Below are 14,480 nucleotides of genomic sequence, written 5' to 3'. Positions count from 1 at the left end.
ATGTTGCAACCATCGTAAGTTGTAAGAAAAATGGCTGTAAGTCACTTTTTTCAGGGCCATTGTAACTTCAAATGGTCACTAACCGAACTGTTGTAAGTTAAGGAGTATCTGTATAGTATTTTTTCCCCTAGATATTCTCAGAGAGCAAGACAGCCTGGGGAATTCTGGGACTTGAAATCCATGGATCTCTCTCTCTCTCTATCCACCTATCATCCATCTATCTATTATCTATCTATCTATCTATCTATCTATCTATCTATCTATCTATCATCCATCCATCCATCTATCATCCATCCATCCATCATCTACCTATCATTCATCCATCTATCATCTATCTATCCACCCATAATCTATCTATCTATCTATCTATCTATCTATCTATCTATCTATCTATCATCCATCCATCCATCCATCATCCATCCATCCATCCATCATCTATCTATCATTAATCCATCTATCATCTATCTATCCACCCATAATCAATCAATCAATCTATCTATCTATCTATCTATCTATCTATCTATCTATCTGTCATCCATCCATCCATCCATCCATCCATCATCTATCATCCATCCATCTATCATCTATCTATCCACCCATCATCTATCTATCTATCTATCTATCTATCTATCTATCTATCTATCATCTATCCATCCATCTATCATCCATCCATCCATCATCTATCTATCTATCCATCCATCCATCCATCCATCCATCCATCCAGTCTATCATCTATCCATCCATCCATCAATTCATCCATATCTATCTATCTATCTATCTATCTATCTATCTATCTATCTATCATCTATCTATCTATCTATCATCTATCCATCCATCTATCATCTATCCATCCATCCATCCATCATCTATCTATCTATCATCCATCCATCCATCCATCCATCCATCCATCCATCCATCCATCCAGTCTATCATCTATCCATCCATCCATCCATCAATTCATCCATATCTATCTATCTATCTATCTATCTATCTATCTATCTATCTATCTATCTGTCATCCATCCATCCATCCATCCATCCATCATCTATCATCCATCCATCTATCATCTATCTATCCACCCATCATCTATCCATCCATCTATCATCCATCCATCCATCATCTATCTATCTATCCATCCATCCATCCATCCATCCATCCATCCATCCATCCAGTCTATCATCTATCCATCCATCCATCAATTCATCCATATCTATCTATCTATCTATCTATCTATCTATCTATCTATCTATCTATCTATCTATCATCTATCTATCTATCTATCTATCATCTATCCATCCATCTATCATCTATCCATCCATCCATCCATCATCTATCTATCTATCATCCATCCATCCATCCATCCATCCATCCATCCATCCATCCAGTCTATCATCTATCCATCCATCCATCCATCAATTCATCCATATCTATCTATCTATCTATCTATCTATCTATCTATCTATCTATCTATCCCATCCCATCCCATCCCATCCCATCCCATCCCATCCCATCCCATCCCATCCCATCCCATCCCAACCCAACCCATCCCATCCCATCCCATCCCATCCCATCCCATCCCATCCCATCCCATCCCATCCCATCCCATCCCATCCCATCCCATCCCATCCCATCCCATCCCATACCATACCATACCATACCATACCATACTATACTATACTATACTATACTATACTATCTCTCTTTCTATCATATATCTTCATCTCTCTCCCCCCCTCCCGACCCCTACCTCTATGTCATGTATCTACCAACAGAGAGACAGACACATATCTACTGTATAACACATTTTTATAAAGAATATGAAACAGACAAAGAGGCAATTTGTAAGTGCTAACACCTACTGATCTATTTCTCTAGATTTGCTGTGTATAAATCAAATTTATATCAATTTATATTTAAACATATTTAGAACGAAGAGTGGGACACAAATGCTTGGCAGGCTTAAAACCAGTAATGGGGCACGTGACGTATTAAAGATCAATATTGACTGTTCATTGGCAGAAGCTTTGCTGCAGCGTGAAAGCAAAAAACATCTGTTTATGGAAGAAGAATAAGGCAATAATAATGGAGGTTTCAGACAAAGGAGGCTTCCCTGATACTGTATATTAGCCTCGGGAGACTGCAGGTACCTACGGCTAAATTAGATTAAGTCTAAGTGCTATTGCTATTGTGCATTTCCTTTTCTAATCACTTTCAGGAATTGCTCGGCAATTGCTTTGTAACTATAAGGAATCTTTGAATTGACAGATTTCACAGTACCAGGTGACTTTCCGTCAATCTTTAGTGAAAGACATTTTAAATACAATGTGTGTGTGGAATAAATAGCAAAAGGGAGATTAGAGTGTTAATTTTGCAAACTTACAAAAAGAGTAAGGGTCCAAAGTTAAAGTTTTCAAGAAGAACTTTGTGAGAAGGGACAAAGAAAAAACAAAGTTTAATTTTAGGAGATTATTTGAAGGGATTAAAGATTATTACAAGTAAAAAGAAGGAAGATAAAGTTGGTTTATTTGTTCAAGATTAATACAGATACGTTATCTCTGGTAACTCTTAATGAACTTTTGATCAGGATTGGAACGGTGAGACTTTAAGGATTTGCTTATAGATAAGAAATGAGATTTGGGGAAAAGAATTCATTTGTTGTATTTTAAGAGTAGATGATAAATTCCTAAAATTCTTTTACACTTCTGAGGAAGGAAAGTCATTCCTTTATATATTTCTTCTTTTTATTACATTTCTATATTTTCTATTTTTATTTCTATTATTTTCTTTTCCACACTTTTTGAAGTTTTATTCACTTTTTTTTTTAGTTTGCTTTAGGTTTTATCTTTTTAGTTGTAATGTTTAATAACATTATTATATAAAAATTAGTTGAGTCTGGCTTGATTCTGATTCACATGTAAGAAAGATGGAATATCTGTCTTGTTTTTTAAAGCCAGGGGAATGTAAGTGACGAAGGCTTCCTTCGGTACTAAAATGTCATAGATGTATAATTCAATTCCATCTTAAGATCAGGTAAAGAAAATCTCATTTGTTACCATGGATACGAGACATTATTTCCATTTGTTCGTTAGAGGCTTCATACTGGGTATGAAATTAAAGTGTAACGGAGTTTTATGGGGAAAATTAGCTCAGAAATGGATAAGTATAATGGAAGAACTGCCATTAAGTTGAATGGATTTTCATTTTCAGATCATATCAATTGCAAGATGGTTACTGCAATCCGATTGCTGACATCTAATAGTATGTATGTATGTACCGTGTTTCCCCGAAAATAAGACATATCCTGAAAATAAGGCCAATCGGGCTTATTATACACCAACAACGCACCCCACTCCTGCAGCTGGGCATGACAGGCTCCTGCCCCTCGCTTAGCCACCCGCCCCCACCTGCCCCCTTTAGGGTGCAATTTGGGGGTGGCAGGTGGGGCAGGCGAGAAGCGGGATGCGCATCTTACCTTTCCAGTACTGTTGCGTTCCTCGCCATTCTGTCCAGGGAGACAAGTTGTAAAAAAACCTTTCTCTCGAGTTCAAGGAGTTTGGCTGAACTCACGAGAAAGGTTTTTTTTTTACAATGTGTCTCCCTGGACAGAATGGCGAGGAACGCGACAGTGCTGGAAAGGTAAGACGTGCGCCCCGCTTTCCCCCCACCCCACCTGCCACCCCTCTCAATAAAGAGACGGTGGGGAAGGGAAGCAGCCAGGCTGCTGTTGCCATTGGGGGTGGGACGGGACGTGTTGGGTTGCGAGACGCGCATCTTACCTTTCCAGCACCATCACGTTCCTCGCCTTTCTGTCCAGGGAGACATGTTGTAGAAAAAACTTTCCCGCGAGTTCAGCCAAACTCTTTGAACTTGCGAGAAAGCTTCTCAGAGGAGCCCTGTCATACCCGGCGGGGTGGGAGAGAAGAGATGGCAAGGGAAGCCACGTCTCGCTCCACGCGTCTCGTTTCTCCTCTGCCCCACCTGCCAGAAACTGTTCTGCCCCAGCTACGGATCCCAAAGAACACAGCACACACAAACTCTGAACCAAACTTAGTTTACTCAAATAACGCAGTTTTAGCAAATGCCGGCTGTTAATAAGCGTTCTTAACAGCCTGCCAGAATTCCACAGATAAGATAGTCAGAGTCTTACTGGAGTTGGCAGAAAGCCCAGAAGCAAGGTTGCAGAGACATCCCAACGTGATGATTAGCAAACTAAAGTTGTTTCCTGCAGCTTGTTACAAGCTTCGTTCTTTCTTAAATAGGCTAAGGGAGTGGCCAATTAGCCCCAAGTCTTACTCTCGAGGAGGCCTCCTACTGAGGAACCACTCCTGTCTTTTCGCAGCTCTGCGTGCCCATGCATTGAGAAGAGGCTCCTCCTCTTCATCCTCTTCACTTAAAGGAGCCTCTGGAGGTTCTGAAGGCCCTGACTGAATCCCTGCCTCTGGCACCACATCCTCTTCAGCCTCCTCGCTGTCTGACTCAAGCGCCGGCTGCACAGGCTGCTGGCGCAGCACCACACCAGCTTCCTCGTTGTCGGGATCAGCAACAATCCGCACAGGCCGCTGGCGGGCCACAACAGAAACGAGTCTTTGTGAGACTCGTCGCACCGCCACCTCGTAGAGCTGGACTCTGCAAGGCTTGTGCCGTTGTATGCAGGAACTGCAGCACAGCCACGAGGTTTCACATACTGGCACAGCCGCGAGCGGCAGGATGCCAGCTGTGCTGGTATGATGAAGCTCATGGCGGTGTGGCAGTTCATGCATACAATGGCACAAGTTACAACAGGACTGGGAAAAGGCACTTATGACCATTTTGTGAATTCTAGTTCCCCCTTATCAATGAAAGCCAGCTGGGTGAATTTGGACCAATCACCAGGCGTCCATGAGTTGTAGTCCTGCCTCAGGTATGAAAACTAGCTGGGTGGCTTTTGGAATAGAACTCAGCTTTCCTACCTGCCACTTCACAAGTGATGGCACCCAGCCTGGTGATGTTTCTCCATTCCTAAGAACACCATCAAACTTCAACTTCCCACCAAACAAGATCGGAAGAGGTTAAGACGTGTTAGGCAGAGGTACCTGTTGCATGCCTTGGACCGTTTGCTGCAAAAACTGGAGTTGCTGATCTTTTGTCAAGCTCTCCTCGGTGCGAAACAGCTGGCCCTTCTCTTGCTTGAGAAGTTCCACCTCGTTGCGGTAGGCATCGAGTTGCCATCGGAGACTGTCGTTCTCTTCCTTCAGGGCGTAAGCTTGAACGGCTAAGGCTGAGAGAAGGAACAGGGTCGGTAATTAAGATAGAAGAACAAGATCTGACAGATGTTACGCTGGGACAAAGAAAGGGACAGGAAGTTGCAGCTGCTCCTGTCAAAGAAATGAAATCAATGCTCTCTTGAGTTGGCTCGTTGACTCTGTCTTCTTCTGCAGGATTATAGCAGTCTGTGAATTAACCAGGGAATGTCCAAGATCAACTGTCCATTAGATAGAAAGCTTGGTTGTTTTCCTATAGATGTTTCATTACCCAAATATCATCACTGCTAGTAGAGAGTCATAGCTAGCACTGATAATGTTACCTAGTTTGGTGATGAAACATCTGCAAGAGAACACCCAAGACCTCACAGTCCTCCTCCTCCTCTTCCTCCTCCTTCTCCTCCTTGTCCTCCTCCTCCTCTGCTCCTCAACCTTCCCCTCTTCTAATACTGATGATGCTACCTAGATTGGTCATGAAATGTCTGCCAGAAAACAACCAAGCTCAGAGAACACCCAAGACCCAACAGTCCTTCTCTTCCTCTTCCTCTTCCTCCTCCTCCACTCCTCAAACCCTCCTTCCTTCTAGTACTGATGATGCTACCTAGTTTGGTCATGAAACATCTGCAAGAAAACAACCAAGAGCACCAAGGGCCCCTCATTTTAATCCTGAGCTATAAAGATTGTCAGAGTTTTGGCAGCGTAACTAGTAATATGAGATAAACCCAGGAGCAAAACACAGCACACAGCACACAGAGCCTTTTATATAAATAACAGTGGTTTTATCTACAGTGAAATATTTACTAACCTATGCATGGTTAAATACCTTTACAGCTACTGATACAACGAAGAGCAATGATACACACGACGAGAGAACAAGAAGTACAGTGCACGAAGAGAAGGCTTGAGGAGAAGGTTGGAGGAGAAGGGACGCCCTCTAATGGTTTCCTTTAATGGACGCCCTCTAATGGCTGCCTTATTCTATTGCATCAGCTTCCAGTTGCTTACAACTTCTCATCAGTTTACAGCTATTAACTCTTTATATCCTGACAAAAATTTTCCTTTATTGGTACTTCTCTGTCTGGTAGACACCCCTCCCCAGACACTCAAATAAGACAGTTTCCATACAGACTGTAAACATGGCTGAGGCTTCTAAGAAAAATATAATCTAATATTATAATTATAATATTATATTATAATCTAATGATTGGATTCCCAAATCCTGATTTAAGATTTCACACCAAGTAATACACTGTTTTTTGCATGAATTCTATTTTCTTTAAGAACCAGGGGTTCAATAACTCAATTCTTCCGCCAAATCTTGGTGGACATGAACTATACTTTACAAGGAAGTCCCTAACTATGGTTTGGTGGGATGTTTGATTTTAACCACACAAAACACACAAATAGAGCTGAACCAAACACTTTTTCTTGTCCTGCAGGAAAAAGAAGCTGAAAATTAAAAAAAATGTATCCAGGATGGTATTTATTTACAGCTTAAGAATGAATCTTAATATTTGGAGGTTTTTAAAATAATGTGTTTATTAATTTTCAACATAAAACATTAAAAGGCAAGCTAGTGTAAAAGAAAAAAGGGAAATGGAATAGCAAAAAAAAAATGAAAGGGTGACAAAAACATTTATTTATTTGTTTAATTAATTAATTTGTATATTGCTCACCTCACTATCCAGATGTACTGGAAAATACATCGAACAAATATATAACAAAAATCTCTGACTTTTTTCTAGCACAGAGTTAATAACGATACAACAAGCTCTCTCTACATTTAACTGAAAAAAATACCAATCTTTATACTACCTTAAAAATACCAGTCTTTAAACTATCTTAAAATGCTGCTACCCCACATTCTAAAAACCCAGTGTTAATATTTTGGAATTGAAATTTATTTATTTATTTTATTTTATTTATATACCGCCCTTCTCCCAAAGGACTCAGGGCGGTGAACATTGAAATGTTTACACCCTTTTCAGAAGCGCTTATCTTGAACATTACTTCAAGAAAAAGGTATTGGAGCTGTTGTGCTTGGAGAATTTTGACTTGGAATCTAAACATGAAAACTTCTAACAGAATAATAGAGTTGGAAGGGACCTTGGAGGTCTTCTAGTCCAACCCCCTGCTTTAACTTCCTGGTGCCTCAGCCCAAGAAATACCAAATATCTTGGTATTTGGTACCGAATCTGCAGAAAAAGATGATTCAATGACAGCAAAAATAACACGTGAGAATGTGCCTTCCTCCTTATTGAACACTGGAGTTTCCTGAACTTTTTTTCTTCATATACTGAATTAATTTAAAATTATTTCTTATCCTTTTTTTCTGCTTTTGGTCTCATTTATCCAACCATTTTGGTTCACAGATGCCAATACCAAATTCTGATTTTTCAATCCGCCTCCCTGGCCTTAATTTGGCTCAATATTCTCCTTGAAAAACATGCCTCTGACCTTGCAGTAAAATCTTTGCACGAGGAAAAAAAACCAAAAATATTTCAGATCACAGATTCAGTTCTTTTATGCCCTTAAATGAGAGTCCTGTTTTTAAAGCGTCTTATTCCGACTGGCCTTCAAAGAGATGGCTCCTTTTATCGGTTTTTAAAGTCTTGAAGACTGGAGTCTCTGTGCAGAAATGTTTCAGTTAATTTTTCTTTTTCTGTTCTTTAGATTCAGCTGCGGGAGCTGAACGTTTATGGCAAATGTTTATTCGCGAGCATTTATCTTATTTCTGAAGCGAAAGGGATGATAAGAGTCCCTCGGGACTGTGGGAGACTTCAACCGTCTTGTCTTCTTAGTAAGCAAACACTGAAGGACTTTGCTTTTTTGAGAGAAAAAAAAATCAACTTAGACCAGCTGCCGATAGCTGTGGATTTCCCTGGGGTTGTTTTTTTTTTTTTTTTCATTTAAACATTAAACCTGATTTAATTTTTCAAGAAAGAGCCAAGTTCAGCTACAAATATTGGTCACCTGCTGTGACCAATTACCGAAGGCTCGGCCTGCACAATGAACTAATAAAGATTATTCAAGAAGCTTATCGCGTTTCTTTCTTTTAAAAAAACAACAACAATTTCTCTTCCAAATGTTGATTTGAAATGTTGCCTCTGTCTTTTAATACGGCTAGTCCTCGACTTACGACCATAATGGAGCCCAACATTTTCATTTCATAAACAAGATCGTTGTTAAGTGAGTTTTGCCCCATTTTACGACCGTGGTTGTTAAGTGAATCACTGCAGTTGTTCAGTGAGGAATGTGGTCATTCAATGAGTCGGGCTTCCCCATTGACTCTGCAACCGTCATAAATATGAGTCAGTGGCCAATGGATGGAGTTTTGATCACGTGACCACGGGGATGCTGCAACGGTTGTTAAGTGTGAAAAACGGTCGTAAGTCACTTTTTTCAGGGCTATTGAAACTTCGAACAGTCACTAAACGGACCATTGTAAGTCAAGGACTACGTGTAAATGGGAATATTTTGGAGCAAAGGTTCTGTCTCTCTCTCACACACAGGACCTCTTCACCTGCCTTCAAAGTGTCCTACAAGCTTCTCCACAGGTTAAAAAAAAAAAAAATTAACAGGCCACGACTGGGTGATTGAAATTTCACCTCCTTTTTTTAAATAGGAGGCCTAAAAAAATTAAAATAAAATAAAATTCAATTGCTAAGCGAGGTTTTGTTAAATAAGTTACACACCCGATTTTATGACCTGTTTTGCCACAGTTGTTAAGCAAAGTACTGCCCCAAAGAAAAGGGAGTCAAGCTATTCTCCAAAGCATCAGAAGGCAAGGCAAGAAGCAATGGATGGGAACTAATTTAGAAGAAAAGCAACTTAGAACTAAAGAGAAATTTCCTGATAGTAAGAATAATTCATCTGTGGAACAGAAGTTGCCTCCAGAAGTTTTGGGTGCTCCATCACTGGAAGTTTTTAAGAAGAGGTTGGACAACCATTTGTCTGAAATGGTGTAGGGTCTCCTGCCTGAGCAGGGGGTTGGACTAGAAGACCTCCAAGGTCCCTTCCAACTTATTTCTATTTCTATTCTATTCTATTCTATTCTATTCTATTCTATTCTACTCTACTCTACTCTACTCTACTCTACTCTACTCTACGCCACGCCACGCCACGCCACGCCACGCCACGCCACTCCACGCCACTCCACTCCACTCCACTCCACTCCACTCCACTCCACTCCACTCCACTCCACTCCACTCCACTCCACTCCACTCCACTCTACTCTACTCTACTCTACTCTACTCTACTCCACTCCACTCCATTCCATTCCATTCCATTCCATTCTATTCTATTTTATTCTATTCTGAGATATGAAAAATCCGCCAACGAATGTTAGCCTCACTTTTCAAGTTCCATGCCAATGAAAACGGCGGAAGAGAATAAAAACATATAAAATGCAAAAGGGCTGGAAACATGTTGGCACCACAGAAGCATTACCGCATTAAGTAGCATTGAAAGACACTTAAGTCATTTCCTAAGGAAGCCGCGTTCGACTCCTTTTCAATTTAAAATGGCAGTTTTATTATCGTGACTGATAGCAGGTGTTTGTGGAAAAATCGATTAGTATGCAGAGATGAAAATTACATTGAGGAAATGAATTGCACCCTCTGCAGTGTAGGCTGAAGTTTGTGCTAGCAAAAGGCAGGAGACTATAAAACAGCACTATTTAAATAAATTATTTCGGCGTAAATATAGATAGGGATGAAAAATGTGCTATCTTCCAGCATGTTGGGAACACGGCTATAACTTACAGACAAACCTTCCATTTGCTTCCTCGATTTGGCTACCACGAGGATGGCTTTTCGCTTAGCAAATATCTTGCAAAGTTTAATCTGGGATCGTAATAAAATCCCATTGTCTACAAAGGTGCCGTGATTGAATGCATCATCTCAACCGACTCTTTGTGCATTTGTAATCAAAGGCACATTATTTATTCCACTGGTGTAATTGTCATATGGAATACTATGGAATATTTAAAGGCCGTCGGAGGGAATTTAAATGATTTGATTTCCAACAGGGGGAACTTCTTTAAATATATATATATATGACTTTCAAAAGAGCCCATTTTCCCTTTAGAATGAAAAAAAGTGGAATGTCGGAATAATTGCTTTATACCGGTCTTCCTCAGTCTGGTACTTTCTGTTGCTGAGAGGGCTGCAATTTAATCGGGCTCAGAGAAAGCTGCATTAGATTTGGTAGAGAGTGATAAGTTCTTCGCAATATTCATAACCAATGGGCCTTCGGCATCCACAATGCATTTCTCACAACGTCCAGGCCTGGACCAGGGAGAAGTCAAACAAATACACAGGATACTCAGCAATGCAATAATCCCAGTTTTACTTCCTTCCCATAGGCCGGAGCCTTGGTACACAATGAATTTAGCACATAGATCCGTGCAAAGTCAGCGCTGGAAGCTCTCACCTCCCAGGGCAATTTATAGTCTGGGGCCATGCCCGCTAACCAGCCTGCCATGCCTGCTGTCCACCCAGCATCCGGCCGTCTATGGCTGACATCCGGTCACAGGACAATGGCACAGTGCAGAGGCTTGGAAAGCAGCACTGACACGGGAGCACCTGAGCGGCTGCAGGGGCAAACAGCTGATGAGCGGCGATGTTGCAATGGGCCTGTAGGCCGAAGCCATCCTGTTGTTTGCACTGGCCACACACCCTGCCATCTGCTGGTGCCGCCATGGCTGGATCCAGACAGGGGAACACCCCCCTGACGGGGGGAGCACAGCGGCAACTGTGGCCATAGCCGCCCAGGAAAACTCCCCGCTGTCATCGCAGTCATGGGATGCTTCACCGCCACTGTTGCCACAGTCTCCGCAGCCTCTCTCGCCAGTGAAGACATCCGGTCTGTGCCCCCCACCCCTAGATATGTCGAGCCCTGGATCGGGACTCGACAGCATCTCTTCCTAGAGAGAAGATCTACACCCTGTAAAATTTGTATGGAGAAAAATACAAGCGAGAGGAATATAGGCAGTCCTCCACGTATGACGAGAATTAAGGCCAACATTTCTGTCACTGAGTGAAACATTTGTTAAGTGAATCAAAATAGAGCTGGAAGGGACCTTGGAGGTCTTCTAGTCCAGCCCCCTGCTCAATCAGGAGACCCTATACCATTTCAGACAAGTGACTGTCCAGTCTATTATTGAAAACCTTCAGTGATGAAGCGCCCACAATGTCTGAAGACAAACTGTTCCACTGGTTAATTGTCATCAGTCACATTTTTTTTCAGGGCGGTTGTAACTTTGAACAGTCACTAAATGAACTGTTGTAAGTCAAGGACTACCTGTATTCTTCTTGACCTGTAGAATTGTCAGGCACGAAAGACCAAGGTCCACATGTGAAGGTTCAGTTAAGCTGATTTATTGCTAAAAGTCTATTTGCAGGAATCTTCTCCATCAATAGCCAGCAGCTAGAGTTACAGTAGATAAGGGTAAACAGCAGTCAAAGGAACTTGGACTTGTGGCTACGTAGGGATTCTAGGCTCATCCCTCTTTTCACTCCTCCCCCTAGCCAGTCCTTCTCCTACCAGAATTTTCCTTATGAGGCACTTCCTTCGTTTGTTCAAGGAGAATATGTTTTACTTATTAACATATCCAATTCTTATAATTTGAATATCACCACTTACAAAAAACTTACCTTGTCTCTTCAGTCTTCAATGATATATCAAGAGGTTTTGATCAGTGGAATAAGGAAAATGTTTCCTTTTTCCTTTCCTTCTTTCCTTTCCTTTCCTTTCCTTTCCTTTCCTTTCCTTTCCTTTCCTTTCCTTTCCTTTCCTTTCCTTCTTCCTTTCCTTTCCTTTCCTTTCCTTTTTTTCTTCCTTTCTCTCTTCCTTTCCTTTCCCTCTTCCTTTCCTTTCCCTCTTCCTTTCCTTTCCCTCTTCCTTTCCTTTCCTTTCCCTCTTCCTTTCCTTTCTTTTTTCTCTTCCTTTCCTTTCCTTTCCTTTCCTTTCCTTTCCTTTCCTTTGCTTTGCTTTGCTTTCCTTTCCTTTCATGTCTCTCTTCCTTTCCTTTCCTTTCCCTCTTCCTTTCCTTTCTTTTCTCTCTTCCTTTCTCTCTTCCTTTTCTTTCCTTTCTTTTCTCTCTTCCTTTCTCTCTTCCTTTCCCTTCCTTTCATTTCTCTCTTCCTTTCTCTCTTCCTTTCCTTTCCCTCTTCCTTTCCTTTCCTTTCTTTCCTTCCCCTCTTCCTTTCCTTCCCCTCTTCCTTTCCTTTCCTTTTCCTCCCCTCCTCTCCTTTTCTTCCCTCAAGATAAAACATTTTAGAAATCCATTATTCTAACCACAATAAAACAGATATCCTGTTTTTATTTTTTTTATAAAAGCCAGTATCCAAATAGGGACAGTAGCTAGGCAGAACATTAGATGGTTTTTTTTTATTATTATTCCTTTTGTTTCTTATGTCTGATTTGTACAATTTCCCACTCACCTCTTGAATAAATTGCTTTGTGAAATAAACTGGGCGTCTGCTTCAGAATAAATGATCTAGCACTGCTTTCACTACTGAACAGATCTCGGCTTTGAGGAGGGGCTGATAAAAAGCTAAATGATGGAAAGCTGGCTACCTTTATGTCTCTAAATATCAGTTATCCTTGCCAGAGAGTAAGAGCGACTGACAAGGATTTAACACTCCACGGAGATGTGAATTTGGAAGCCGGAACATCGTCCCGGGAGAATTGAGGCCGATCGAAAGAGCCGAGAATTAAACAGATCTAAATTCACAGCATGATCTTCATCTCTTAACAGGCCACCAAGATTCTTTTGCCCGAAAGAATATGCATTGTAAATTATCTCACACTAAGAAGGTCTAGTTTAAGTGGCAGGTGTCACTCACTCGACCCTAATCAAAGAGTAACGCTAAGCCAGACAATAAATTCAGAAGCCTTTAAGGTCATTTCAATGAGAAGCCAATAGATGACTGTACCAAAAAAAAAGAAAAAAAAAACCCCAGCTTAGGAAAGCAGTTATTAATAAGACGATGTTGTTTATTACGCAGGTATTAATTATGCAGATATTCAAATTATTTTTAAAATAGTTCTTCTCCCTCGCTTGATTTGGGGAGGGGGGGTGTTGAATGGAATTGTGGGGAGTTTACTAGAGGTCTCTCCACAGCAAATGGAAGAATAACGAGATTTGATTGATGCCAGATGGAGACCGATACGGGATTTTCCAAGCTGGTGTAAACACTGGAACGCCAAGACACCAAGGCACATAATTGTACAGCTATGTTGATCTTTCACACATCTACAAATATGGAGACACCTGAATAGAATCAGGACAGGACAGGACAGAGGTAAGGTCAAGCTCTTTCAGTGGGGAATGGGCAAGAATCCGCAATGAGACTATGATGCTCTCTGGAACACAATATAACACCTGTAGTTCAAGACTGACCCCTCAGGAAATTTCATGGCACCCCGAGATGATCACATTGCAACAATACCAGAAGATGTAAGATGGTTAGCTTCCTTAGATATCAAATTATGACATCTGTCCAGAGATGGGTTTCAGCAGGTTCTGACCAGTTCTGGAGAACTGGTAGTGGAAATTTTGAGTAGTTCAGAGAACCGGTAGTAAAAATTCTGACTGGCCCCACCCCCATCTATTCTCTGCCTCCCGACTCACAGCCGATCGGGAGGAAATGGGGATTTTGCAGTAACCTTCCCCTGGACTGGGGTGGGAATGGAGATTTTACAGTATCCTTCCCCTGCCACGCCCACCAAGCCATGCCACGCACACCAAGCTACGCCCACAGAACCGGTAGTAAAAAATTTTGAATCCCATCAATGCATCTATCCCATTGCAATTCTATGGTTATGGTGATTTTATTGTGGTTTTATTTTGGTTTGATATATTGGCTCCTGTGTTGTATTATCTACATGTCCTGTCTGTCTGTCTGTCTGTCTGTCTGTCTGTCTGTCTGTCTATCTATCTATCTATCTATCTATCTATCTATCTATCTATCTATCTATCTATCTATCCACTCATTTACCCTTCTCTCTACCCATCTACCTATCTATTCATCCATCCATCCATCCATCCATCCATCCAACCAACCAGTCTGTCTGTCTATATCTATCTGTCTGTCTGTCTATTGATCTATTATTATCTGTCCATCCATCCATCTATCTATCTATCTATCTATCTATCTATCTATCTATCTATCTACTGATGGTTTGTTTGAACTAGATTTTTTATATCTGTAATTGCATGATCTCTGTGGATGC

At 41.2% G+C, this 14,480-nt stretch overlaps 1 protein-coding gene across 2 annotated transcripts in view; it reads right to left on the bottom strand.

Annotated features, from left to right (window-relative positions):
- Positions 1 to 14,480, bottom strand: part of ENOX1 (ecto-NOX disulfide-thiol exchanger 1) — a 443,224-nt gene that overhangs the window by 39,771 nt on the left and 388,973 nt on the right. For both annotated transcript variants that reach the window (XM_070942714.1, XM_070942715.1), the window contains exon 12: positions 5,073 to 5,257. In XM_070942714.1, coding sequence (XP_070798815.1) covers positions 5,073 to 5,257 — 185 coding nt within the window. The remainder of the gene's footprint in view (positions 1 to 5,072; positions 5,258 to 14,480) is intronic.

Source organism: Pituophis catenifer, unplaced genomic scaffold (assembly GCF_029215685.1).
Source record: "Pituophis catenifer annectens isolate HBS135680 unplaced genomic scaffold, rPitCat1.0.hap2 SCAF_4, whole genome shotgun sequence".
Lineage (NCBI taxonomy): Eukaryota > Metazoa > Chordata > Lepidosauria > Squamata > Colubridae > Pituophis > Pituophis catenifer.
Note: the sequence above shows the minus strand (reverse complement) of the source record. Positions and strands in the feature narration are given on the sequence as shown.